The 27,403-nt window shown below is 41.8% G+C and overlaps 1 protein-coding gene across 2 annotated transcripts in view; it reads right to left on the bottom strand.

The window, feature by feature from the left end:
* The window catches only part of MYO5B (myosin VB), a 3,346,216-nt gene that overhangs the window by 536,344 nt on the left and 2,782,469 nt on the right, over positions 1 to 27,403 (bottom strand). For both annotated transcript variants that reach the window (XM_044078265.1, XM_044078275.1), the window contains exon 24: positions 23,824 to 23,969. In XM_044078265.1, coding sequence (XP_043934200.1) covers positions 23,824 to 23,969 — 146 coding nt within the window. The remainder of the gene's footprint in view (positions 1 to 23,823; positions 23,970 to 27,403) is intronic.

The raw sequence follows: 27,403 nt of genomic DNA, 5'->3' as shown, positions 1-27,403 counted from the left end.
CTGACCTTCATTCTTCTCCTCTCTAGAGCATGTCTCCACCTCTCCAGGGTCTCCTTCACCTGTTCCCTACTCTCACTACAGATCACAATGTCATCTGCAAACATCATAGTCCACGGGGACTCCTGTCTGATCTCATCTGTCAACCTGTCCATCACCATTGCAAATAAGAAAGGGCTCAGAGCTGATCCTTGATGTAATCCCACCTCCACCTTAAATGCATCTGTCACTCCCACCGCAGACCTCACCGCTGTCACACTACCCTCGTACATATCCTGTACCACTCTTACATACTTCTCTGACACTCCCGACTTCCTCATACAATACAACTATTAACAATAATATTATTAATAATATTTAACAATATTAAATTATTATTGTAAGAAACTGAAATGAGCAGTCAGATTAAAGAAAGAGGCCTTCCCTGCAATTCTAAAAGGCATGTCTCTGCATTAGATTGACAGATACCAAAAAGTCATGACAGAACAGTTGCAGTAGTCACCATAGTAATGGTCTGGGATTGGGAAGAGTTGGGCTACACAAAGGAGAATTACTGTTAGATGGCTTCAAAAAGTCTCTGGGAAAAATATCCAGAGACTCAAGAGGAGGAAGTGGGTTATTGCCCAGGCTGTTCTCAGTGAAGGTAAAGAAATGCTGACCTCAACTGTGGACATTATTAATAAGATGAAGAAACATTCAGAGGGACTCACAAATTTGGCAAACATGTCCTCCTTTGAGGAGGTTATGTTAGAAGCAGAGAGCTTACTTGGATCTATTTCCTTAGGTAAAGTTATTGAAGTAACTGAACAGTTCTGCTGTGACAAGGCTGTGGGAGTGAACAAGATCAGTCTGGGAATGCTGGAAGAACTGATCATACTTGGGGTGAGAGGTTAACATGCTTTTCAGTGCTAAGTGGAAAGCTGTGACAGCACCTATTTATTGGCAAAGTAGGTTATGGTTCTCATTTTCAAAAGGTGGGCAGGATATTGTGCTCCGTTTACAGAAGGATCACACTCAGCTTCCCTGGAAAAGTGCATACCAGATATCTGTACTAAGACAGAATGGAACATGAGCCATCATATTGAAGGTGCTTATCCCAGAAGCTGTCCATTACATTCAAGATAACATGGCAATCAAAACAAGTATTTATCTTATTTATTTATTTTTGCAGTGCACAAGATTTCTGCTCCCCAACCACAAAAAATACATACATCAACTTCATGATCACACATCAGGGAACAGAGAAAAATCCCCCAATGAGCACACAAAGGCCTAAGGCAATAACTTATTTTGTTCAACAAGACTGAGATAGTGATTTCTGAAATATTGCATATTAAGGCACGGGGGAAAGCTATATCAGAATGCAGGAAAGAGGACTTCATTAAAAAGTTAAGCCTCTCATTAGGAAGCACCAATGTGGGATTTTTTCCTGCCTGTAGCAGTGGATACACTCTTCATCCTTGTAGAGATAACGGAGGAGTCACAGAAGAATGCCAGTACTGTCTATGTGGCTTCTGCATTCTTGTAGAAGACATTACAAGGTTCCAGGGCCACTGCTGTGTGCCACTTGATCCCTGTACAGGAGAAGTTAAAAGTCCATAGGTTCACAGGCAAGTACTAGGCAGTCAGTCTGCAGACCATTATAGCAAAGCCTAGCCAAGATCCCCTTTGAAAAGCTCCATCCATCCCCTAGGAGGGGAGCATTTTAGGCTGCCTATCAAATCACCTCTGCTTGACTTCAAGGTTCTATGGGTGCTACCTTGCTTGACATCTAGTGGAAGTTTGTATCAGAGATGAGGGATACACTGGGGTATGGATCTATCATGTTAACATGTATCTGTTGTTAAAGGTTTAGTTCTTTTAACTGGGTATTTGATGTATCATTCATTCTGTGAAGGAAGAGGAAATCAAAGAGGTTGGAACGATCCCTCATAAAATCATCCAAGGCGAGCTTTGAAAGAAAAATTGCCAAGGACTACAAAGATAACTACAAGGCATTCTTTAGCTATGTGAAGAATCTAAGTGGCAATGCTCAGATCTGCCTGGAGTTAGTGCAGAATGGCACAAAATACACTGAACCGACTGATATCGCCAACATCCTGGCAGACAGGTTCAGCACAAACTTCACCCCCCTCTCACCCCCAAAAGGGCCCATAACCATACCAGAAGAATGTAGAGTCCCTGAAATCACAGACACTCAAGTTAAAACAGCCCTCTCTAAAGCCAAAAACACAGCATCAATGGGACCGGACGGTGTCCCAGGCTGCATCCTACACGAGCTCAAATACAAACTAACCCCTCACCTAAACACACTGTTCAAACTCAGCCTCTCCACAGGCTACATACCCATAGAGTGGTGCACAGCACCAGTTATTCCGCTCCACAAAGGTGGAGTCACAACAGACCCTGGGAACTATCACCCTATAAGTCTGACTAGCTTGGTCTGCAAGGCTATGGAGTGCATCATCATGGAACTCATTAACAGAGACAGTGGGAACCTCCAAACACTGGACCCTACCCAGTTTGGCTTTGTTAAGGGCAGATTATGCCTCCTAAACCTGGTGGACTTCTTTGAGACAGTTACCAAGGCTATAGATGAGGGAAAGGTGGTACACACAGCCTACCTAGACCTCGCTAAGGCCTTCAACACGATTCCCCATTCTGGTATTATAGACAAGCTCACCAGCCTGAACATAAATCCCTACGTCATAAGATGGGCTGCCAACTGGCTCACGGACAGAACCCACATGGTGAGAGTTGCGGGAGCTAGGTCTGACGCTAAACCGGTTACAAGTGGCGTTCCCCAGGGCTCAGTCCTAGGACCCCTCCTGTTCGGCATATACTTTTCAGAGGTACAGACAAGCACAGGAGGACTATGGCTGACCATGTTCACAGACAACTGCAAACTAGGGGCTATAATTGACTCTCTGGCTGACACAGACATCCTCCAAAAGTGTCTCACTGAGTCGGATACCTGGTGTCAAAATCATGGCCTCAAGCTAAATGCCAAAAAGTGCATAGTCATCCCCTTTGGAAAAAACAAAGTACCCACAAGCTACCACATAGGTGGCAGTCCCCTAAATACGGAAGATGTAATAAGGGATCTGGGGACCCAAGTAGACAGTAATCTCATCTTTGATAATCACATTGCCAAAGTGGTTAGAAAATCCTTCTACATGGCCCACCTTATCACAAAAGGGTTCGCATCCAGATCAAAAGAGGTCATTGTGCCCCTCTACTCATCACTCATCAGACCCATCATAGAGTACAATGCCCCACTTGGGATGTACCTTACAAGACATCTGCAACAGCTGGAAAGACCACAGGAGTACTTCACCAAGAGGATCACTGGCCTCAAACAGATGCCCTATGCAGTTCGACTGAAGAAACTCCAGCTGTACTCGGTTGCATACCGCCTACTCAGAGGTGATCTCTGCCTGACATACAAGGCCATGCCCAACCCAGAATTGATGGACATGCTCCACCTAAAGAAAACATTATCCCCTCGAGCCACATGCTCTAGGGATCTAAACCTCACCACAACAATAAATAGGATGTGCTGGAGGGACAGATTCCTGTCCCAGAGACTTCCCATGCTTTGAAACAAAATCCCAATCTACATTAGGCAGAGCTCCTCGCTAACACTCTTCAAAAGAAACCTTGACGAGTGTATGGGAAACAGAAAGTTTACCTCACGGATCACTTCAGTGGCTCTGCTGGACAGAGGCACAGGGAACTAATCTAAGGGGGAGGCGAAAGCCAACACATTCTGGTGAGGCTTATAAATACCTTCGGGCAGATAGCCTAGTACCTACCTATGAACTTATGAACCTATGAATCTTTCATTGCTCAAAGGCTAGAGATATATCTCTATGAAGGAGTCGGTGGACTCCCAGTCTGTCTTGTTTAAGATTTTTGGGCCCACTGATCTTTTTAGTTAAGAATCTCTGAGATTTGGCAAGTTGAGTGATATGTTTGGACAGATACATGCCAAAAGGTGAATTATATTGGTCTGATGAGGTACAAGTAAATGAGAATTAAGACTTCCTTGAATCTACTGGAGGTGCCTTTGGAAATTAGATGAGCCATACAGAAAGCATTTTTGAGTACTGCAGAAACATGATGGTCAAGCAATAAGGAGCTATCAACAAAAGTGCCATATATCCCCTATGGCAGTGCCTGATTGGAGGGATGTGCCCCCTATATGGCATATGAAAATGTTTTGTTTACCAAGAGTAACTATGGTACATTTAATTTGAGACCATAGTCCTTGCAACAATTCTTAATATGGTCTAACCTATGTTGGAGCGATTATGAGTCACTGGAAGACCGAACAATATCACCAAATTTAAAGTAATCTGCAGACTTAGATAACCATAAACCAGGAATGTGGGCCTAAAGTTCTCAGAAATAGATGCCAAACAGGAAGAGACCCAACAATGAGCTCAGTGGTGCACCACTGGTAACTTTCTTGCTTTCAGAAGTGGCACTTACAACTCTAATCACACAGGTTCTGTCAGACAGCCAGTTCACTATCCACCTCACAACATCAGGATTTATACATTCTGATTTCCAGGTCTGTCAATAATGCCTGCATGTGGAATGATGTCAAAAAGCTTGGCTAGGTCCAGATATGCCTTATGTACTGCATATGGGCTATCCACTACTTTTGTTAATTTCGTATAAAATTAATGAGGTTAAAAAGGCAGGACCTTCTTTGGACAAAGCTGAATTGATGAGGGTCCATGGTTATGACAGATGTGTCTGTATTCTCACAGAGTTAAGCTGAATACATTCAAGGTGGGGGATAGGACTCTTTGTAGGATGTGTCTTGCCTTGCATCCTCTGTGTGATCTTATGGGCAAGTTACCAATACACAGCAATGACGTGCAGACTACCCAGTTTGTGGTTTGTGATCATTGCATCTCTGTTGTTTGCAGATTAAACTGTCCTCTTACAATCAAGTAACTGGAATTCTGGTGTGCACTAGAATAATCCACCTCCGAGTGAGAAACAGTAGGGATGATATTCAGCACCATCAAATCTGAAGTCCCGGTTGTCTCACGTTGAATGCCCTTCATCCTGAACACATAATATAATTATTAATACAGGCATATGAACCAATGAAACCAAGTATGTGTTCAACCTTTTGGATACATTTTGTCTTTTTCCATTTTCTGCATTCAGACCAACAAACTGGAGGCTAGGGGGACTTTGATTGTACAGTATGGATAAAAGGAGCTGGATGATGAATTTGATTGTAAGCAACTTACAAACATAATACATGGCCTAAGAATAATTGTCGAGTTTCACAACAAAAAAAAAAAAAAAAAAAAAAAAAAAATATAGCCATGGTTTACCTATCACTATAGTAACTGGCAGACGAGAACTGACTTTATAAATACTAATAGTTGATGAAGTTCTATACTAAAGAAGAAAACTGAATCCACTTCATTTGCTGACCACACAGTTATAAAAAGCAGAAACAATGGAGAAAGGTAGAAGTGGAACAGGACCCAAATTATTTAAGACAAAAAGAAAATGCAGATGAGAGTTTTGTAAATGTATTTAAAATGACTTAATCACTGCACCGTATGGACTTTGTATAACAGTAAATGGAAATTCTGATTGAAATGGAAGAAAAAGATAAGGCGTGCATGTCTTGAGCATAGAGAAAAGTGAGCACCGGGCAAACTGGCTCACTATAGGAATGACCTGAAATAATCTATAAAGTCAAACTAAAACTAACACCCTCAACAAAACACTCAGTGGACTATGTGAGCCATGTAATCAAAAAAGGACTAAACATAAACACCAATAAAATGAATGCAATGATCTTTGGCACTCAAAACATCTTAGTTCTTAAGTAACTGGAACATCACAGAACCTGGCGATGTCCTACTTAAAACAGTAAACTACATAAAATATTTACGCATCCAGAACACTAACTTTCTCAACCCACATAAACCATTTGAACTGTAGGTTCATAGGTACTTAAGAAGCTAAGCCTAACCTTGTATTCCTATGCTAATTAATAATCTTTACATTTTGCAGTATAATTTTCCAAAGACAGGTCACACAAGTAAATGCTAGGTACTTAAATATTTCCCATATTCATTATGGCCATTGGTACTAAATCAGGGGTGAATTTCCAGTTGCCCAGTCATTCAACCAAGTTATGTTTGAATATAGTAAGAAAAGTACTCTGCTTTATGTGGAATGGAATACAGTCCCATATAGAAGAGGTATTCTCTGTGATACATATTTTCCCTTCAAAATGTTCTGCTAATCTTGCAAAAGAGATTGAGGTCCCTTGAGTGGATGTTTCTGATAACACTAGACTTCCAAATGTGTAAGAGGTCTGACAGAACAAAGTATATTGAAGGTCTATATGTGAGGCAGAGATTGCCTGTCATTATCTTGTATGATGTTGTTGTGTGTTTTGGCTTTTCCCAGTTAGGGGTCGCCACAGCGGAACTCCGGTCCGCTAATGATTGGCAGTAGATTTTTACGTGCCGAGTTGCCAGCTCTGACGCACAACCTTCAGTGAAGGTACGCCCATTCACACGTCTCCACACAGAAGACGCTCTAGCTGAGAATCGAACACGACAGCGTCTTATTGTGAGGCGACAAAGCTACTGCAGCACCACCACTGCGGATAGAGAAAAAGACAAGGTTTTGAGGCAGTATGCATAGTTTCTTATGATTTAGGCCCCTGATTTTTCACTGATGAAGTACTGTAGTCACTCCAGCTGTGACAAGTGTTTGCACTGGTACACATTAAGTTGGCCTAATGAGTGCCAAGTACAGAGGAACAGTTATGTCCTTGAATCTCGCTACCATGCCCCTTGATATAAGCTGTAAACTAAGACTGCTGTTCCACTGATGCTGTACAATATCCTCACTTCTGAAAAAAGAAGGATGGACTACAATACACAAAGGAGTGTGCTTCTATCTAGACTTCAGTTCTCTCAACTCATCTTCAGCTCTACCCCTGCTAGGAACACTAAGGCTCTACAAGTAATGCAAAACCAGTTATTACTTTATTGCTGATACAGGCAAAAAGCTACACTGATGCCCTGCTATTGAACAGGCAGGTTGGATTCTCATTTATCACAGCACTTCCTAAATCATATACCCCCTTACCTACAAGATGCTTCAGATGAAACCTGTTTCAATAGTATTCTAATAGTAGTAAGAACACTGGGTCTCAAGTGTAAAGGTGGCACCAGCTTCTGCCATCTTTCTTATTTTTCTTGCTCATAAATAACAGCCATTCTTTGGTCAAAGACTGTTCCTCACTCACAGGGTAGGGGTTGACAAATGAATCCCACACCCACCTGTCCTCCAAAGGATCTACAAACATCCTGGAAATCCAGAGAAGTCTGGACAAAGGATATTATAGCCCACACTGAGAGTGGCAGGTGTGAAGATAAGATGGAGTGGAGAGATTGTGTCCTTGTACCTATTCCAGCTCTTAGGATGTCCAGAGGGAATGGACAGAGAGAGGAACATAATGCTGCAACAATGATCCGACCTGGACATCTTGCTTCATGAATATCCTCAGCACCCCCACCACATGAAGGTAATAGGGGTGGCTGTAACCCAGCAGACTGTGATCTAATGGGTCCTCACAGGGTTTTACCATGAGCTGTACAATAAAGAGAAATGCAGTAAGCTAACCATTTAGAAATTGTTTGCATGGATACAGGTTATCAACCTTATTTACAAGAAGAGACACATCTTTGAATTACCAGTACCCTAGGTCCTGCCCAAATAACATCTAAATTGTCTGTGAATAGTAAGGCTTTCAGAAGAATACAGCCAAATGAATGACCTGTATCAATACTATCCATAGTAAATTTGTGGGAACTTTTGTCACAAATGAGGGCTGGTATATAAACTTACTCTGCCTATGCAGAATACTAAGAAACATTACCTGCAAACTGAGGTTTTGGAATTCAGATATTCTTCTGTCAGAGGTGAATGCAATCAGTACAGCAGTTTTCCATGTCATATACTTGAAAGGTTCAAACAATGGTAGGGTCAGCTTTTCAAAGACAAAATTCCAATCCCATGGTGGAGATGCCCCTTTCATGGGGGCTGCAGTACAATCTTGTCTCTTTGTAGTCACCTTTGTGATTTACTTCCTGTTCATCTCATTTACTGGTGGGCACTCCTTCCACACTTCCTAGCCTTAACTTCTTCCCTGCAGGTGTTTGGCATCTAATGTCACATGCCCTCCCAGTGTCTCTGTGTCACCTTTCATATGTCTAAAGTTATTCTCCTGGTGCACGACTCACATGCCGTTCACATGTTTACTGCCTGTGCTGTTTAGCCATCTATGATGGCACTGCTTAAACTTCTGAACATCCTCCAGATTTTGTAGTGTGAAACATTCCCCTTCATGATGTATTTCCAGAACTGAAGGGCATTTTAACTGCTCTGCTCTTTTTCATTCTTAACTCATTTAATACCTGTGGCATATCTTTCCTTCTCCTACACTGTGTTGAAGGGTAATCCTCAATCAGCTTTATGAAAATTCCTGCAAATGGGATAATTTTAAGTTTCTTGCTTGCCTTTTTAATTTCTTACAGAAAAGGAATGGAAGGTATGTTAAAACATACCTGGGTCTCCTTTCTTGTGCTGTATGCCTCCATCCCATGTTGTGTATCCTCTCTATTAGTATCTCTTGTTTAATGCTATCACAAATCTCTTCTGTGATAGCTGAATTACAAACTCCATTTCACTGTCACCCACTTTCTCTTGTGTTCCCCTCATCCTGATGCTGCTCATCCTTCAGCGATTTTCATAATCATCCATATTTTCTTTATGCCTTTTTTATTACTTCTGTTAGCACTTTTATTCTGTGGGGCTGTTCAGCCTTAATTTCTACTTTGCTGTGCTCCAGATTTTGCAAATTTCCTTGTAGCCTTTCCACTTCTGTTTGCTGTTGTGCTATTGTTTATTTCAAGGAGCTCACATCCTGGCCTGCTGTATTAACTTGCCAAGCAAAATGTGTAATTGTTCCTTTTTACTTGCAGCTTTAAAAACAGCCATCTGTTCCTCCTTTAGTTCATGCTCAGTCAACTTTCATTCTGTTTTTTTTTTTACCTTGGTAAAGCTAATTTTATCCAAGTGCTTGCAGGTCCTGTCCAGAGCTTTAGGCTTGGGCAATCATCTTGGCTGGGCTCCCTACCTCCACCTACTGCAGGTTTTGTGTATTTTAACCAAAGCCAACTTGTCAGTAACTACTCTATAAAACCAACAAAACACATTAAAAATATCACAGGATCATAGGAGGTTACTAGGCTATTGGCCCTGAGGCCCATATAAGCCTAGCCAAGAGTTTAGCCTATGTTTAGACAAGTCAGCACCCAAAGCCCCTGTCCAGCATAGATACAGGTGGAATCCCAGGGGTGTATTTTCTGTTTCCCATCCAGTTATCCAGGTTGCGCTTAAAAAGGGATAATGAGGTACTCTGCTTGACGTGGAGAGGTAATCTATTCCACAGAAGGGGAAGTCTCTAGGACACAAATCTGTCCCGCCAACAAGTCCTATTGATATCACAGACCAGGCTGAGATTGCGCATGCGGATTGCTCGAGTGGAGATTGACTTGCGGATATGCAGCACTGCCATCAAGGTGGGGTCTGAGATTGCTTTATATGCCAAACAGAGGTTACCCCTGAGGAGTCTGTATGAAACTGAGTAGAGGGATAGGGCTTTTAGCCTACCTGTGTAGGGTAGATGTTTGAGGTCCTGGATTCTTCTGGTGAGGAACCTCTGTGGTCTTTCCAGCTGCTGCACTTGCTTTACAAGGTACATGCCGAAGGAGGCGTTGTACTCAATTATTGGCCTTACAAGGGAAGAATACAGGGATGTTATGACCTCTTTGTCCCTCGATGAGATACCCTTACTTATGAGGTAGGCCATGTAGAAAGCTTTCTGTACAACGGAAGCAACATGGTGGTCAAAAGTCAGGTTGTCATCAACCTGGGTGCTCAAATCCCTCACTACTGATTGTGAACTTAGGACATTGTTATTAATGTGATAATATGTGGTGATGTCACTCTCCCCAAATGGGATGATGATGCATTTTTTGTCATTCAGCTTGAGGTCATGTTTCTGGCACCAGTCATTTGTTTGGGTGAGACCCTCTTGGAGGACGTCCACATCACTTGGAGAATTGATGACTGCGCCCAGCTTGCAGTCATCTGCAAACTTAGTCAGCCATAGCCCACTGGTTTTGGCCTGCACCTCAGAGAAGTATATCCCAAATAACAGAGGCTCCAAGACTGATCCCTGGGGTACGCCACTTGTTACGGATCGACTGAGTACCAGCTTTGTCCCATCCCTTTACATGAATGTGAAACGTCCACCGATCTGGGAAATTATAGACACATCAGCCTAATTAGCCTAGTACTCCAGCATATCATTGCTGGAGCCTTCCTGTGTCCTGACAGAGTGCTCTTCATACTATCTGGAGATATACAGAGCTAAGTATATTTTTCTGGCACTTCAGAGTTGTTAATTGTTGCTTGACTAATTTTATATCATTGCTGGCTGACTTCAGAGTTGTGCACTGTTATTTTTGCTTCACTGTATAGTTTTTCAGATCTCTGCTGAAGGTGTTGTTTTTCCCCTTCCCACTCCCCCATTCCTGTCTTGTTGTTTAAATTTGGAGGCTTTTGCAGTTGCCCACCCCCACTGTAGATTTGATCTGAGACACTCCCCCCAGTCCCATCTCTTTACCTCATTCTACCTAATAGACTCTTTCTGCACTTGTTTTTAGTCATTTTTAATTTAATTGCATTTTTAAACTGTTTGGTCTAATATTGATGGCTACATACTCAAGTGTGCTAGCTTGCACTGCATTTGAATTGTTTTTACTGCTGTTTTAACTACTTTTCTGTATAAAAAAAAAAAAAAACTAAGCCTGTTTCCTACCTTTCCTGTAACTAGTGTAGTCCAGATTCAGATTTGCTGTATCCAGGACAGTATGTATGCTTATGAAACCCCCAAGCTTTCTGTTTTGGATGGAAGCCTTCTAGCTTATCAGTAGGAGTGACAAGCACTAGGTAACCTATCTACCACAAAAGGAGTGGTTCTGGCCCAGAAATTGTAGTTACTGGCCGTTTGGGCAGTTTTTCCATCTCTCCCAACTTTCTGATTTAAAAGCCCGCATTTGCACTTGTTTCTCCCCTTTCCTGTAACTAGTTTTGTCCAGATACAGATTCTTAGTTTTAGCACTTGAATTTGCTTATTCGGGATCAGCACTTGTTCAGAACTTGTTGTAAGCACTAAATAAGCTACTAATTACTACAGCACTCAACCTTCCTCATTACCTATAGGAAAACAGTTTTGGTACTTACTTTCCTCACTTGCTTAGAGAAAAACAGCTCTTGTACTCACTTTCCTCACTTATCTAAAGGAAATAGTTTTTTATTCAGGCATCTCCAAGGGTCAGCTCCCAGTGTTCTTTCCTCTCTATCTGATGAATCTGGGCATCTTGGGGCAATGTAGAAATTGCCTCATGTACACAAACAACCCTCTCCTCCTACCACCCAACACTACAATCTGAGAGAGATGCACTTATCTAGCCAAAATGGAGGTAAAGCTCTCTCCAAGATTGAACTTGACACTCAAGAGGAGAAGGTAAACACTTGCACCACACCACACTCATCACATAGTCTCACTAAATCTACACCACCAAAATCCACACATAGAAACACAAAAACATTCGTGGAGGCTGTCAATAATAATCTGCTCAAGCAACAGAGACCTCCGAAGCAGAAATGCAAGCAACCTCCACCCCCCCATCACAACCCAGATGACACATAGCTCGCAGACTCAGTGTGCCACTCAACCACAGCCAATAAGGCAAAACCACGTACCCAACACACTAGTCATAGGTGACTCTATAGTCAGGCACACTGATGTCCCACTCACCAGGCTAATCAGGAGAAGGTTACTGTCAGCTGCCTGTTGGGTGCCGGGATCCGCCACATAACCCACGCATTCAGGTCACTCCACAAGTACAAATTTGACTTTGTCATTGTCCATGTTGGTGTGAACGACCTGAGATGTACCTCCCTGGACTACATGAAAAAAGACATTGAAGAGCTCTCCAATCTTGTAGCCCAGGCAGGTATGACCCTAGCTCTGAGTAGCATTCTGCCATCACCCAGAATTATACTGTAATGCAAGGAAAAAAATGATTGCCTTCAACAATTGGCTAAGCTTCTGGTGTTATTCTAAAGGGATCCGGTATCTGTCTGCCTGGGATGACATGGTCGACAAACCATAATGCTTTACCAGAGATGGCCTGCACCTGTCACCCCAGGGATTCCGGACACTGGCTAATGTTCTTGCCGCCCCTATAGTGCCTTTTTTAAGCAAGGTTCAAATGAAAAATTCACCACCATAACAGGAACAGGAAGCAAAAACTGTGGGTGAAGCTACTCAATGCTAGAAGTCTAAATCTCAAAATGCACTCACTCGAGGCACTCCTTAAAATGGAGAACATCGGTATCTGCACTACCAGTCTATAACTCATACCACACTTTTTGGCCATGTAACCTGGACCGAAACACCAAAGGCGGAGGTGTGTCCATATTCATTAAGGATATCCACACCTCCAGGCTAGTTGCTCAGCATAATGCATCTGAGGTTATCCAAGTGCAACTAACTCTGGGCAAAACTGCAATCCAAATTGTAGCTTGCTACAGATCCCCCACCATGCCCCAGGATTCCCACTCCTCTTTTTTTGATGTACTATAAAATATTAGGGTTCAACCAAACATCCTAATAATGGACAATTTCAACTACCTCACCATTAACTGGGAAATCTACTTATGTACCAACTCCTTTGCTCAGCGCTTTCTGGAATTCATAAACTCCAATGCCCTGGATCAACTTATCCACAACTCCACCAGGGGCAACAATATCCTAGATCTAGTCATTACCAACATGAGTGACCGGTGTTCCACACCTGAAGTCAATGCCTCATTGGTCCGATCCAACCATAAGCTAATCATCCTAAATATCCACATCCTGCCCCCCCCCCCCCATTAAGGAAACCACAATAAAAAATTTCTCCAAAGCCAACTTCATGCTTCTTAAGACAGAAGTGGTGAACTTCATGACACCCATGCAGATGGATAATACAGTTACAACTACTGAATCCTACACAATTGCACTTTATAAGCACTTACACAAGTGCATGGATCGTGCTATCCCAAACAGAACCAAGAAGCTATCCTCCAAAAAAAGGAAGCCAATCTGGTGGTCCCATGCCATAAACAAACTGTACAACAGAAGGAAGAAACTGTTGCAAAAGAGAGTAAAATCCCATGAGTGGAAGAGCTCCCTGGTCAGCCTCAGTAAGAAGCTGTGATCCCTGATAAAATCCTCCAAAGCTAGTTAAGAAAACAAAATCGCCACGGATTCTAAATTCAACCACAAAGCATTCTATAGCTATGTCAAGAATCTCAATGGCAACACTCAGATCTGCTCTGAGTTACAGCACAATGGCACTAAATATACAGACACAACTGCTATTGCCAACTTCTTGGCAGATAGGTTCAGTGCTAACTTTACCCACCTCTCACCCCTAAAGGGCCCATCTCTATACCGGAAGAATGCAAAGTTCCTGTAATCACGGCTGCACAGGTAAAAACCACACTCTCCAAAGCCAAGAACACAGCATCCATGGGACCAGACAATATCCCAGGCTGTGTTCTACATGAACTACAGAATGAACTGGCACCCCACCTAAGTACCATGTTCAATCATAGCATCACCTCAGGCTTTGTGCCCATGAATGGCGCACAGCTACAGTTATCCCACTCCACAAGGGGGGAGTCACCATGGACCCCGGGAACTACCGCCCCATTAACCTGACGAGCCTGGTCTGCAAAGCCATGGAACGTATTATCATGGAACTTATAAACAAAGACATTGGTAATCTCCAAACTCTGGACCCCACCCAGTGCGGGTTTGTAAAAGGCAGATCATGTCTCCTAAACCTGGTAGACTTCTTTGAAGCAGTCACCGAAGCCGTAGACGAGGGTAAGGTGGTTCACAGAGCCTATCTAGATCTTGCCAAGGCTTTCGACACCATCCCCCACTCTGGAATTATAGATAAACTCACTAAACTAGGTATAAATCCCTATGTCACAAGATGGGTTGCCAACTGGCTCACTGACAGAGCCCACATTGTGAAAGTAGCAGACTCCAAATCCGACTTCAGACCAGTGACAAGTGGAGTACAACAGGGTTCAGTCTTGGGTCCTCTCCTGTTTGGTATCTACTTCTCTGAAGTACAGGCTAACATAGAAGGTCTTCAGCTAACGAAGTTTGCAGATGACTGCAAACTAGGAGCTATAATCGAAACTCCTAACGATGTGGACATCCTACAAAAGGGCCTCACTGAGACAGATGCCTGGTGTCAAAGCCATGGCCTCAAGCTCAATGCCAAAAAGTGCATTGTCATTCTCTTTAGTAAAAACTCTGTACCCATGAACTACAACATAGGCGGTAGTATATTTAACACTGAAAGTGTGATAAAAGACCTTTGGACACGGGTGGACAGCAGTCTCTCCTTTGATAATCACATCACCACAGTAGTCAGGAAATCCTTCTACGTGGCACACATTATAACAAAAGGTTTCTCATCCAGAAAAAAAGAGGTCATTGTTCCCCTTTACTCATCACTCATTAGACCCATTATAGAGTACAATGCTCCTTTTGGTATGTACCTCACAAGACATCTACAACAACTGGAAAGGCCGCAGAAATACCTAACAAAGAGGATTACCAGCCTCAAACAGATGCCCTACGCAGACAGTCTCAAAAAACTCCAGCTTTACTCCGTCGCATATTGCCTTCTCAGAGATGATCTCTGCCTAACATACAAAGCTATGTCAAACTCACTTAAAGAACTTAAAGAAATCCCAATCCCTCCGAGCTACACATTCTAGGGACCTAAACTTTGTCTCCACAATAAACAGAACATGCCGGAGGGACAGATTCCTGTCCCAGAGACTTCCCATACTCTGGAATAAACTACCTATCTTTATCAAACAAAGCTCTTCATTAGCACTCTTCAAGAAAAATCTTGATGACTGGATCAAAAATAGGAAATTCACCCCGGGGATCACTTCTGTGGCTCTGCTCGACAGTGGCACAGGAAAATAATTTTCTTGGGTGGCAAAAGCCAGGATACCTTTTAGCTGGGCTTGTATAGGCCCTAGGGCTAATAGCCTAGTGCCTACCTATGAACCTATGAATCTATGACTGCTTGAGGTGGCTTCCCCTATTTTGATTAGGTGGGTTCTATCAGTGAGCCAGTTTTCTACCCATCTGGTAACATATGGATTGATGCCTAGTTGAGAGAGAGTTTATCTACTATGCCCAAGTGGGGAAAAGGGTCGAAGGCTTTGGCCAGGTCAAGGTAGGTGGTGTGCACAGTCTTCCTCTCATCCATGGCTTTGGTGACTGTCTCAAATAAGTCGACCAGATTTAACAGACATGACCTCCCCTTGACAAAGCCAAACTGTGTGGGGTTGAGTGTTTGGAGGTTGCCAAAGTCCTTGTTAATGAGGTCCATGATAATCCGTTCCATGGCCTTGCAGATCAGGCTAGTTAGGCTGATGGGTCTATAATTTCCCAGATTGGTGGACATTTCACATTTATGTAAAGGGATGGGACATATCTGGTACTCAGGCTTTGGTTGAATAGGGTGCCTAATGGTGCTGCAAGTTCATGCCTGAGTTCATGTAGGATGCAACCAGGTATATTATTGGGTCCCACGGAGGCTGTAAATTTTGCCTTTCAGAGGGCAGTGATGACCTATTCCCTAGAGATAAAGGGTGGGGGGTAGGTACTGGGGATGTCTTGATTTACTGATGGGGGTGACAGAGGGGAGTAGTTTTCGCTGAATCTGTCAGCCAGTAGATTGGCTATATCTACAGCATTTGTGTATGTGGTGTCCTTGACCACCAGTTCTGAACATATCTGGACACTCCTTTTGAGATTTTGGATATATGTGAAGAAGGCCTTATGATTACCTCTAGTAGATGTGGCCAATTTGGACTCAAAGTTGGCTTTTGAGGATTTCACTAGTGCTCTTATTTGCTTGTTCAGGCTAAGGAGAGACTGCTTCCAATTGGGCACTTGCTCCTTCTTGGTCCTGGACAGTAATGTTTTCCTTTTTCTATATAGTTTATTTATTGCCAATGTCCACCAGACAGGTTTACTCCTCCTTGCAGAGGATGATTTTGTCCTGTCAGGTATTCCTGATTCAATGCATCTATATAAATGCTCATATAGTACTTTGGTGTAGGTTTGGACATTGTTGCCAGTTCTTAAAGTGGGGGAGTAGACTGTGAAGCTGTTTATAGCATCCTTGAGGAGGTTGTAATCAGCTTTGGAGAAGCTTTTTTTGTTTGACGCTAGCTAGAGGGGGGTCAAGGGAGATTGTGACTTTAAAAGTGACCACTTTATAGTCGGATCTTACCAGGGAGGATGATACTCTAGAGGTGCTGCAGTGGTTACTCATGTTGGTTAATACCAAGTCCAAGATATTATCACCTCTTGTGGACATATCGACTAGCTGTTTCAAGGCATTTACATTGATAAAATCAAGGAATCTCTGGGCATTTGTATTCTGGCATAAGTAGTTTTTCCAGTCTATGGTTGGATAATTAAAAGTCACCCAGGGTCAGGGTAAAGGGTTGAATCTTGATAGATTTGAAGAGGTCCAGATAGGTGGAGTGGACATCTTGAGTTAAATTTGTGGGCCTGTAGCTAGCTATAATTTGAATAGGGGTCTTGTCAATGGTTAACTGCACCTGGAGTGTCTCCTGTGTGTCATACTGTTTGACCAGCCTGGAGGCGTGTGTGTCTTTAATATATACTGAAACACCACCTCCTTTGGTTTGCTACCCAGAGTTTGGGGTCTGAATGTGTGATAGGATGAGTACCCAGGTAAGGCTGTGGTGTTCTCCATAGCTTTGAACCAGGTTTCTGTGATTGCACAAATGTCAGCATCTTCCAGGGTTAGGAATGCTTGCAATGAGTGCAGTTTCATGTTTAGACTCCTAGCGTTTAGTACCATGACCTTTAATTTGCTTTTTGTTGAAATGTTTATGTTGGTACTATTTACCTCACTTGACCTTTTCCTAAAAAAAGGCACTATGGGGAAGCAAGGGGCTTTGCCAGAAGCCTGTAGCCAAAGTGAGACAGATGCAGGCCATCTCTAGCAAAGCATCGTGGTCTGTCAATCATATCTTTCCAGGTTGTCAGACACTGGATCCCCCCTGGAATGACACCAGAAACTAAGTCAATTGTTAAAGTCAACCATTTTCTGTTTGTATTAAGGCATCAATCTGCCTGGGACACATATTCAGCAAGCTCAATCATGTCTCTCTTCATACAGTCCAGGGAAGTTTGCCTCAAGTCGTTCACACCAACATGGACTATGACAGAGTCATAACAGTGCCTGTTTTTGACAGACTTGAGTGTGTGTGTGATATGGTGGATTCTGGCACCTGACAAACAACTAACCATGACTTTCTCCTTATCCAGTCTGGTGAGAGGCACATCTATGTGTCTCACAATGGAGTCTCCTATGACTAATATGTTGGGTTTATGGTTAGGCCTTAGTAGTTATGGGAGACTGGTGTGTGGACTATGCATGGTATGTGGTGTGGAGGGTTGCAGAGTTCTCATGTGTTTTTACCTCTGAGATCTCCCTTGTTTGGGTTTGTTTTTGTTGAGGACCTCCAGATATGTGGGTGTGTGTTGTGTAGTTGTGGGTGGTGTTTGAGTTGTAGTGATTGTGTTGACAACCTTCTCAGTGCCAGATGTACTGGCTTGTGAGGGAGACAGCATAGACTCTAGCTTCTTTATGTAATTGCATCTCTCACAAATTGTGTTCCTAGATGGTAGTAGTAGATGGTTGTCCGTATACAAGAGGCAGTTGCTACACTGTCTCAGGATGCCCATATTGACCAGGCTGGCAGGAAAAATCGTAGGAAACTGCCCATCCATATTTGTCAGAATCTAAGGAAGAAAGGCCAGGGAGAGCTAAGGGGTAGCCTAAAGCCCAAGTGCTTAAACCAAAACTAAGAAGCTTAGAATAACACTTTAAATTTAAACAGGCTAAAAACAGCAGTAATAAATTTAGCAGAGAAGATGCAGTTGAACACTTTAGAGAACAAGTAGCAGAAAACCAAGATGAAGTAATAGAGATGGAGGAGGAAACGCAAATACTGTAAAAGCAGCAAGCAGCTGAATAAAAGTTGTTTTTTTTTTTTTTTTTTTTAAGTAAAGTGGAAAGGGAGAAAGGAGGTACAGAAGATAATTCAAGGTTAAGAAACTAAGGGGTTGGCCTTCTCAAATGTTCTCTCTGTATTAGGTAGAATGAGCTAACAACACTAGACTGGGAGGAGAGTGCCAGATCAAATTTATGGGTTCCTATTACCAGATCGAAAGACCGTAGTCGCAAATATAAAAAGAGTGACACGTATTGCGCGAAAGACGGAAACACCGAACGTCCAAAACAGTGAAAATTTAAATGTCGAAGTGTAATGGTTGGCCTGTTTGCGGTATAGCTCCATAAGGTAAGTGTGCAACAGATAGGACTTTAGGGTTAGGATATGGGTTAAGGTAAGTGAATAGATAAGTAATGTATGTAAGATTTAGTGTAGTGTTAGAAGTAGGGTTTTATTTAACTGTATGTATGTGTATTATTTTGTTTTTTTTGGGTGTATGTCTGTAGGTGAAGTGTGCTGTAGTTATGGACCTTAGGGTTAGGGAGGGGTTAAGGATAGTGCATAGATAGTTGTGTATGTGGGGTTTAGTGTAGTGTTGGAAGTAGGGTTTTGTTAAATGTATGTATGTGTATTATTTATTTTTTTGGGTGTATATCTGTAGGGGACGTGTGTGGTAGTTACGAACCTTAGGGTTAGGGAGGGGTTAAGGATAGTGCATAGTTAGTTGTGTATGTGGGGATTAGTGTAGGGATAGAAGCAGGGTTTTGGTGCTTTACTTTAGGTTAGAAATAGGGTTTGGTTAGTGTATGTATGTGGTTTATTTATTTTGTTTGGGTAAGTAGTATGTAGCGGGTGGTGGGGTTGGCCGACTATGACAGTTCGGTATTTTATTTTTCGCTGTTTAGTGCATTTGGGATTTTTGCGGTTCGCGTTATAGGTGTCGACGTTTAGGCATTCGCGTAAAGGGTTTTTCGATTTGGTAATATAGACCCATATTTACAGTAGGGGCAGGCAACTGCAAAGCCGTCAAGTATAAGAACAATACACCAATAGGGAAAGAGAGTGGGAAACTATGCTACGGCTACTAGCAACACTATTTTAGGCAGAAAACACTACAGAAATGATCATAGCAGAAAAACAGCAGCTAAGGTTTACACTGCCTGGTGGCTAGCCCTGCCTCAGTAGTTATTACACACACACACACACACACACAAACATATATATATATATATATATATATATATATATATATATATATATATATATATATATATATATCTTATGAAAATTATGTGTGCTCTGCTTGTTTGCTTAAGTGTATACTTGCTCATATTTTGATGCATTTTGTTGGTTTTATACATAGGAGTTAATGACAAGTTGGCTTTTGTTAAAATACACAAAACCTGTAGTGGGTGGAGGTAGGGAGCCCAGCCAGTATGAATGCCTGAGCCTAAAGCTCTAGACAGGATCTGCAAGGGAGGGAGCAGTGAAGGGGTGGTGCACAACCATATATATATATATATATATATTGTGTGTGTGTGTGTGTGTGTATATAAAGAAACAGACCAACAAATTACAAAAGTATTATAGAGAGACCTGGTTCCATGTGGCAAAAAGATGAAGCCCTTACTGTGATCCAGGTGACTGCTGTGGTTCAGTTACCAATCTCAGACATGTCAGCACAATTTCCCCAGTGGAGATCAGGGAAACTACCAGTTGTGCATTCCAGAGATGGGAAGAGTTGCTTGGAGGAAACACCTACCATGGAACTGAGAGGACTGCCTCAATGGTCAACTCATTGCATGCCCCTCTACTGTGTTATACCAACTGTATGCCAGAGGACAGGGTTATAGCAAAACAGCCCAACCACCCTTTGGTTTCTTAAATAATGGCCTCTCCAAAGTTACTTCCTTCCTGATGATGGGGAAAAAATGGGTCAATTAGTCGAGAGATGGCTGATGATCAGCAAGCAAGGAAGCAAAGACAAAAAGACAAAAATAGAAGTGCTAAATAGGAGGCAAGCATCCCTACAACCCTGCACATTCAAATAATTTAAATATTCCATCTTCAAGATACACAGCATGCAAAAAGTTATGATGTTTTACTGTGTTAAATGGTATTCATTTGCAGCCCCGTTAACTATCCATCTCAGCACAGAGTGACCATACAAAGTTGCAGTGACTAAAAGTTCAGTGCAGTGTTCTTATTCTGCAATTTTAAATTATTTTACACCACACTGGCTTATTTTTTTCACTTCTGTTCTACCATGTCTATAACAAGAAACAAAACAAACCCCAACTGGCAAAATTTGTATAATGAGTTCTGTGCAACTGCTTCAACTCTCTGTCATCTTGAAATGTCTAACTTATTCACTTAATTTAGTTGTATATTTCTTTTATAAATTTTTTCTGGTTTTCATATGTTGTACCTTTGGTTATGGCCTGGGTCGTGGCTGAAAAGGGTCCTTGGACCAGTTAACTTATCCAGTTAACAAACAGTAAATAAATAAATACAGTGTAATAATCAACAAGCAAGCAGCCCGTGTTTCTGCAGTGCCTAAACCTGAAAATTCACTTACTTGGTTAACAAACAGTAAATAAATAAATACAGTGTAATGATCAGCAAGCAGCCAAAAGTTTATGCAGTGCTTAAACCTGAAAAATGCCTTGTAACCCCATTTTTTTGGTTAGGTGTTCTCTACTGCACGCTCATGGAATGGAATTCAGAAAGCCATATCCCAAGCTTATCCAAGCTACTTATTTGTAAGAGCATTATGTAAAATGGAAGTACACCAGAATATTTTTAAACAGCCTAGAGTAAGTCTTTTACAATACCAAGTCAGTTTCAATGTGGGCAGGAAAGAGCTGCAGGCATAGCTATCTACTTGTCCAAAGAAGTTGATATGCTTATGGAACCTCATTTCCTCATTTCCTACCTTCAGACAGGTCTCCAAGACCTAGGCTACAATTCAGTCACAAGTTACTCTAAGTATGACAAATGTCATGCCATCAGTTCATTAGTTCAAACTTTTTAAATTGTTTTATTGGGGTTGATATGCAAAAACTGCAGAACCTCTATGCTTGATTTTCTGTGCCATGATATCAACACCTAATTCCACCCATTAAAATTCCTTCCATCCTAACTGCTCCCTTCCCACTCTGGCCTTCCACAGAGTTTCTGTCATGTCATTGACTGGCCTCTCACAGAGTTTCTGTCATGTCACTGACTGACCCTGGGTTTGGTAATGGGCAGGAAACAACGTCTCCCCATGCAGGAATATAATGGCTTATCATCTGCTGGCAGCCTGTGATGGTGTCTCTAGGGACCTTTCTCATTGCCACATACTGTAAGGTGTACACGTTCCTGTATACAGTCCTGCCAAATGCACAGGCAGGCATTAATAGGGCTGCCCACAATTGATGCATGCAGGTTGTCGTAACTATCAGCAGATAAACAAATCTTTTTCATTACTCATTCTAAAAAAAATGGTGGAGGTCTCTAATCATTAACCTTTCCCCTTTGTTTGTTTTTTCTTGCTTGCCATGCTTGTCACCCCAGGTCAGTGGCAATGTAATCCAACAACGTTCCGATGAGCCATCTTGTTGAATTTCAGATATGACAACTTAGGGGTTAAATAAAATGCATGTTTACCCTTCTGAATGTGACGTGTTTACCAGCTTACACTTGAAATGAAGGGGGTCCATAAGTAAGTCAGGCAAAATAGGATTTTACATTTATGACTTTTACACAATTTGGGAAATTACAACTCACATGTACACCTAAAAAGAATCACAAAGAAATAGTAAGAAGTAGCTTTTTCTAGAGATCTCAAAGAATGCTTTTTAAATCTTTAGAGGGAAGTACCCTAAAACTCATTACTAAAACATGCATAAGGTTGACAATGGGCACTATTGCTTCTTTCAAGTACAACTACTTTTTGCCATCATTTTATCAATCTATTGTCTGGTACTTGGCATGTAGGAATAAGGCTTTGAGCTGTAAATGAGCTGTTTTCTGTAGTAAAGGATACAGCGTTTAATGCCTTCCACTTTCATTTGCTTACTGTGTGACTCTGAGCAAGCCCTATGACCAGAAAGTGTTCTCTGGTCACTCCTAAAATGGGACACATGTCCAGTGGATGAAATAAAAAGTATGCAGTTTCTAAACAGCTTGTTGTGGTGAAGGGTTTACTATGGTAATGTTGAAACTGCCTCAGCCGACTAGCATATGGTTGAAAGGCAGTTTCCCAGGTAGGTAGAGTGTCGACCCAAAATCGATCGAGTTAAACTATAGTGATTGGGTAGTGTGGGTCGATCATTTTGTTTTGACATTGTGCAGGGAGGTTGCGCTTCAGTGAGGAACAGGGATTTAGCCCATTTCCTCACTGTAGTGTGACCTCAGAGTTAGTATATTTAATGTACAGGTGTGTGGGGGGCTCTGAGGGTGCAGGGGGGGCGTGGCCCCACTGCAAAATACTAGTATTAATGTACCGTTGACTGCAGAGTTCAACGTTACGTTAATGTGCATAGCAGGAAGTGAGTGATGTCGCCTCCTGCTAGGTCGAATACATCAAACCATGGTGGTCGATGTATTCAGTTTCGCTTTGGGTTTACTTTCGAAATTTTGTACTCAGCATTTCGAGTCGACCTTCGTTATTGGTTGACCAAAGCTGATTCAAACTTTCAACAGTAAACCATGGTGAAGGCCACAGTGGCAGCAGTGAATTGATCAGGGGAAGACCATATTTCCCAGTGCCCAGCAACAGTCCTCATCTCATCCTATGGGACCTCCAAATTTTCCCAAGCAAGATGAGAGGAATAATCTCTCTGTCTTGACCTAGGTTTGTTCTGCAGCTACCAATGCCACAGGTTTGGTTTCGCTTATCTTGCTCAGGCCTGACACTTGATTGGCATCATACCTGACCAAACCTTCCACCTAGCTCCTTGAAGATGTTTTTTTTTTTGGCTGCATCTGACCAAGTTATATGGGTCATTCAGTCACCAAGTGCTCACTTGCAAGTACCACATCAGGCCTGGCTCCAGTAATATGTGCTAATATTCATGTTCTATGTAAGGTTTTCTTACCTTTGAAGGGAAATGTCATGGAGGTTTACACTTATGGATCATTTTTTTATCTGGCAACTGCTCTTAGACCAGTTTGCTAAGAGTGACCCTACCAGAGGTACAACACTCTAGACAACATTGCTCTAAGGATCATATAGGAATAAGCAAGCCACTCCTTTATGATAATGCCACAATTATATTGGCAAAATAGTTTTATAATATAGCCTGCTGTTCTGGACTTTTCAGAGCCGCACAAGGATGGAAACTTCTTCTGATACTTCTTTTTCAACTATCCATGACTTATATTGTTAGAATATGTACACATCAAGAAATTACTGCATGGTTATGACCAGTTTTATACTTTTCACTTTCTACCTTGTATGTATTTAATGAAGTTTGAATACATTCCTAATTTTGATCATCCATTAAAATGAACTAAGCCTTAGAAGACAAAGTAATGGATTTATTCTCAAAGCTCCATTACCTTTATAAGGGTCACCTCCTCCCTTAAATTATCATACCGCTGCTCCAGCCTGGAATATTCCTTCACAAGGTTCTGATAGCGTAGTCGTTCTTCGTCCAAGTCCTTATGCAGCTGTGTGTTTTCTATCATCTTCTGAGAAGTATCATCTGAAAGGAAAGCAATCATTAAGTTCTGTTCAAATATTGCACTACTCTCTCTTGCATAACAAACATTGAAGCGGAGTGTTTCAGGGTGTAAGCAGATATGCAGTAACAGGTATATACTGTATGGTATTAACTACTCTTGTGGCACTTTAGCCTTCGAGCAATTCTAGTCAGTAAAGTGTGTCTCAGAAGAGGATCATAATTAAATCCTACCTGACTCTGTTCCTTTACATTTGGTCTGCATGGTCTTCACTCTATGTCACACATGCTGAGCTTCCAGATAAAACTTCTGGAGTTGTACACCTCCTCTTCTCATAATGTTCTCATCATACAGACCTTTACCAGTGTTTTACAGACAGGACAGTGATGTTATTGGAAGGCTTTATGCCAAACACATGACTGAAAGGTCACTAAAATCATATGAATAACCTGACCATGAGATGGACTGCAGAGGTCTATGTCACATAACTGCATGGCCACATTGTAGAATGTATCATCTCATTGGCAATGCAGGATGTCAAACTGTTCTGAACGAGATCATATTATGGTAGGGATCAGGAAATGTGCCCTTTTCCCCACTGTAGTGCTATCTCAGAGATGGTATACACAATTAGCAGGGGGTGCAGCCCCCCCCAAATGGGGGGGGGGTTGACAGCCTGCATTGTCAATGAGATGATGTTCGACTATGTGTCTGTTCGATTATTTGACACATACCCGGGCTGCAGTGCGGGGCTGCATAGCCAGCCTTAAGCATAGGCCAGCTAGGTGTCTGCCTAGGGTGCCGCTCCAGCAGGGGCACGTTTACAGTATTTATTTGTTTATTTTTTATAGTAAAGAAATGGTTTCTTAACAAATGTCTTGAATGAATACAGGAAAAAATGAAGAGTAAGGCAAACTGTAAGAAAAAGGAACAAAAAAGTAATGTGAATGGTGTAGGTAGATCAGGATGAGGGCACAGGGTGGTGTGGTGGTTGTGGGGAACTAAAAGTCTATTTGCTTAGGGCACCGTTGGACCAAAGGCTGGCCCTATGGAGCTGGGATCTGGAGCAAAGTATAAACTATTAGCATTTTGTTGCACTTTATCATTATTATTTACTCTTTAAAGAATGAGGCAGCAGTATTGATTTCAAGTGACAATTTTTCAGACGTTAGCTAGATTAATGTCAGGCTATAAGCAAGAAGAAAAGACTGAAGAGATAAAATTTAGCATAACTGAATAACAGCAGATGGCATAGATAATATACAGTCAAAGGACTGCAATATAAACTAAACAAGAAATCACAGTGCTGTTTCTACATTTCATTCTACCCTTTCATTAATGTATTTAAGTTCCTCTGCCCTTCTTGCCATCAGTGTACATTCAACCTCCAGTCTGCTTTCATGTTTCTTCTGCCTCACAGGCCTTTGATCCAGAGGACATATATTTGATCGTGCATCTGGTGACAATTCCATATAAGAGCTTAGGAAGTTGGCAGGACTCAATGAAGACGGGTTGTACAGTATGCAGAGTCCTGCTCCCTTTCTCAGAAATTAAGAGGACATTCTTACCCATATGCAAGCTTTGTTTTCTCAGAAAAAGGGGTCCCATATGCAGTGGCACTATAATGCCTTGTTAATACATGTATACATGTCATGCTATGAAAAAGTACATTTAGAAGATACAGCGATGGGATGTGGTGCCACTGCCATCATAGCTAGGTTGAGATACAGGACTACAAGAACACAGATGATGGCTTACACATGAAGAGCGCCTCTCTGATTATCTCTCACAGATGTGAACTTTGAAAGACCAAGGATCAAAATGATATCTGTTGGAGGGGCAGGATTGCCTAATTCTCTCCTGTGACACCAATAGAAGGACTATTAGAATGTTGAAGAAATACAGTAGACGTGAATTAGTAACTTACCATAAAAGTAGATTTTTTGAGAATGAGAACCATTGTTGCAGAATGAATCCTTTTCCACAGAAATTAATTGAAGCTGGATGCCTGCCACCATTAAGGTCTGGCCTCCAGGGTATGTGAATATCCCTACTGAGCTTGAGTTTCTCCACTGCTTCAAGCTTCAATCTGATACTAGATCAAAATGCAGGGCAGTTTGTATGACTATCCAGTTCTTTTTTTTCCTCTTAACAAAAGTAACTATCAGTGTGTTTTGATCAGCAGCCCACTCTGCCCCTTTTCTTCAATCTACACAGTCAATGAGGACCAATAAACCTGAAAATCCTGGCATGTTTCTGCAGTACTGATTCCTGTAAGGTCATAAAGGCTCTAGAGGAGCTTCCCACCTTAAATATACCCATTACTAATTCAGTTCACTACCAAATCATACAAATATCCTGTGTGTGTGTGTGTGTGTGTGTGTGTGTGTTTGTGTACATACACACACACACACACACACACACACACACACACACACACACACACACACACACATTTATTTATTTATTTATTTTACATTTGTTAACCGGGATAGTCCATCTAGATACATGTCCATTTTCAGTGGAGGCCCAGGGAGAAAAGCTCCAAAGAGACAATTTATAAGACATACAGACAATCTTAAAAACATATTTCAACTAAGTCCACTAAGAATATCTAGTTGAGAACACATATTCAGTGTCATGCTATGGATAGGTACATTTATCAGTAGGTTTATAAACAACAATAAAGCAAGCAAACTAACACAAATATGCTCTAATTCTTTTGGTGTGGTGTACACGTTTATGCAGTTGAGTCAAAATATTATTTATTAAGGCAAGAGTTGTATTAGTATAGGAGTGGGACTGAAGTTAGTCTGGTGTGGAGCAGGGACAAAGCCATTTGTTGTTTAGATGACTTTTGATAGACCTTTTAAATTTAGGTAGGGAAGATTCAAGGGTTATAGAGGTGGGCAGGGAGTTCCAGATTTTGGACATGTAAGAAGAGTAGAAGAAGTCACCAGCATGGTTGTGGGTTCTAGTAACTGCAAACAGTAACTTGTCTGTGGAGCGGAGTTGCCTAGGACAGGAGTACTGTTGGATTATGTTTTATATATATATATATATATATATATATATATATATATATATATATATACATAAATGGTTATATGATGATACATTGAGATATTGTTCAGATGACAGCTCACATACCACCACCTCTTACATCATAAACCCATAACATCAAACACTAAAACAATCGATGCCACTACATCAACAGACAATATTATGCTTTATTACCTCCGCGGTGGTGCAGCGGTAGCATTGTTGCCTCACAACAAGAGGTTCTCCTGTTCGATTCTCGGCTAGAGTGTGGGGAGTGCCTTCTGTGTGGAGTCTGCATGTCCTCCCCGTGGTCAAGTGGCCTCCGAAAGACATGCGTGAATGGGCGTGCCTTCGCTGAAGGTTGGGCATCAGGCTAGCAACTCGGCACCAAAAAATCTACTGCCAATCATTAGCG

The sequence above is a fragment of the Protopterus annectens genome, chromosome 1.part1 (genome assembly GCF_019279795.1).
Source record: "Protopterus annectens isolate FY-2018-M chromosome 1.part1, PAN1.0, whole genome shotgun sequence".
In the NCBI taxonomy this organism is placed as follows: Eukaryota; Metazoa; Chordata; order Ceratodontiformes; family Protopteridae; genus Protopterus; species Protopterus annectens.
The sequence above is the reverse complement of the archived record's forward strand: the minus strand, read 5'-3'. Positions and strand labels throughout refer to the sequence as shown.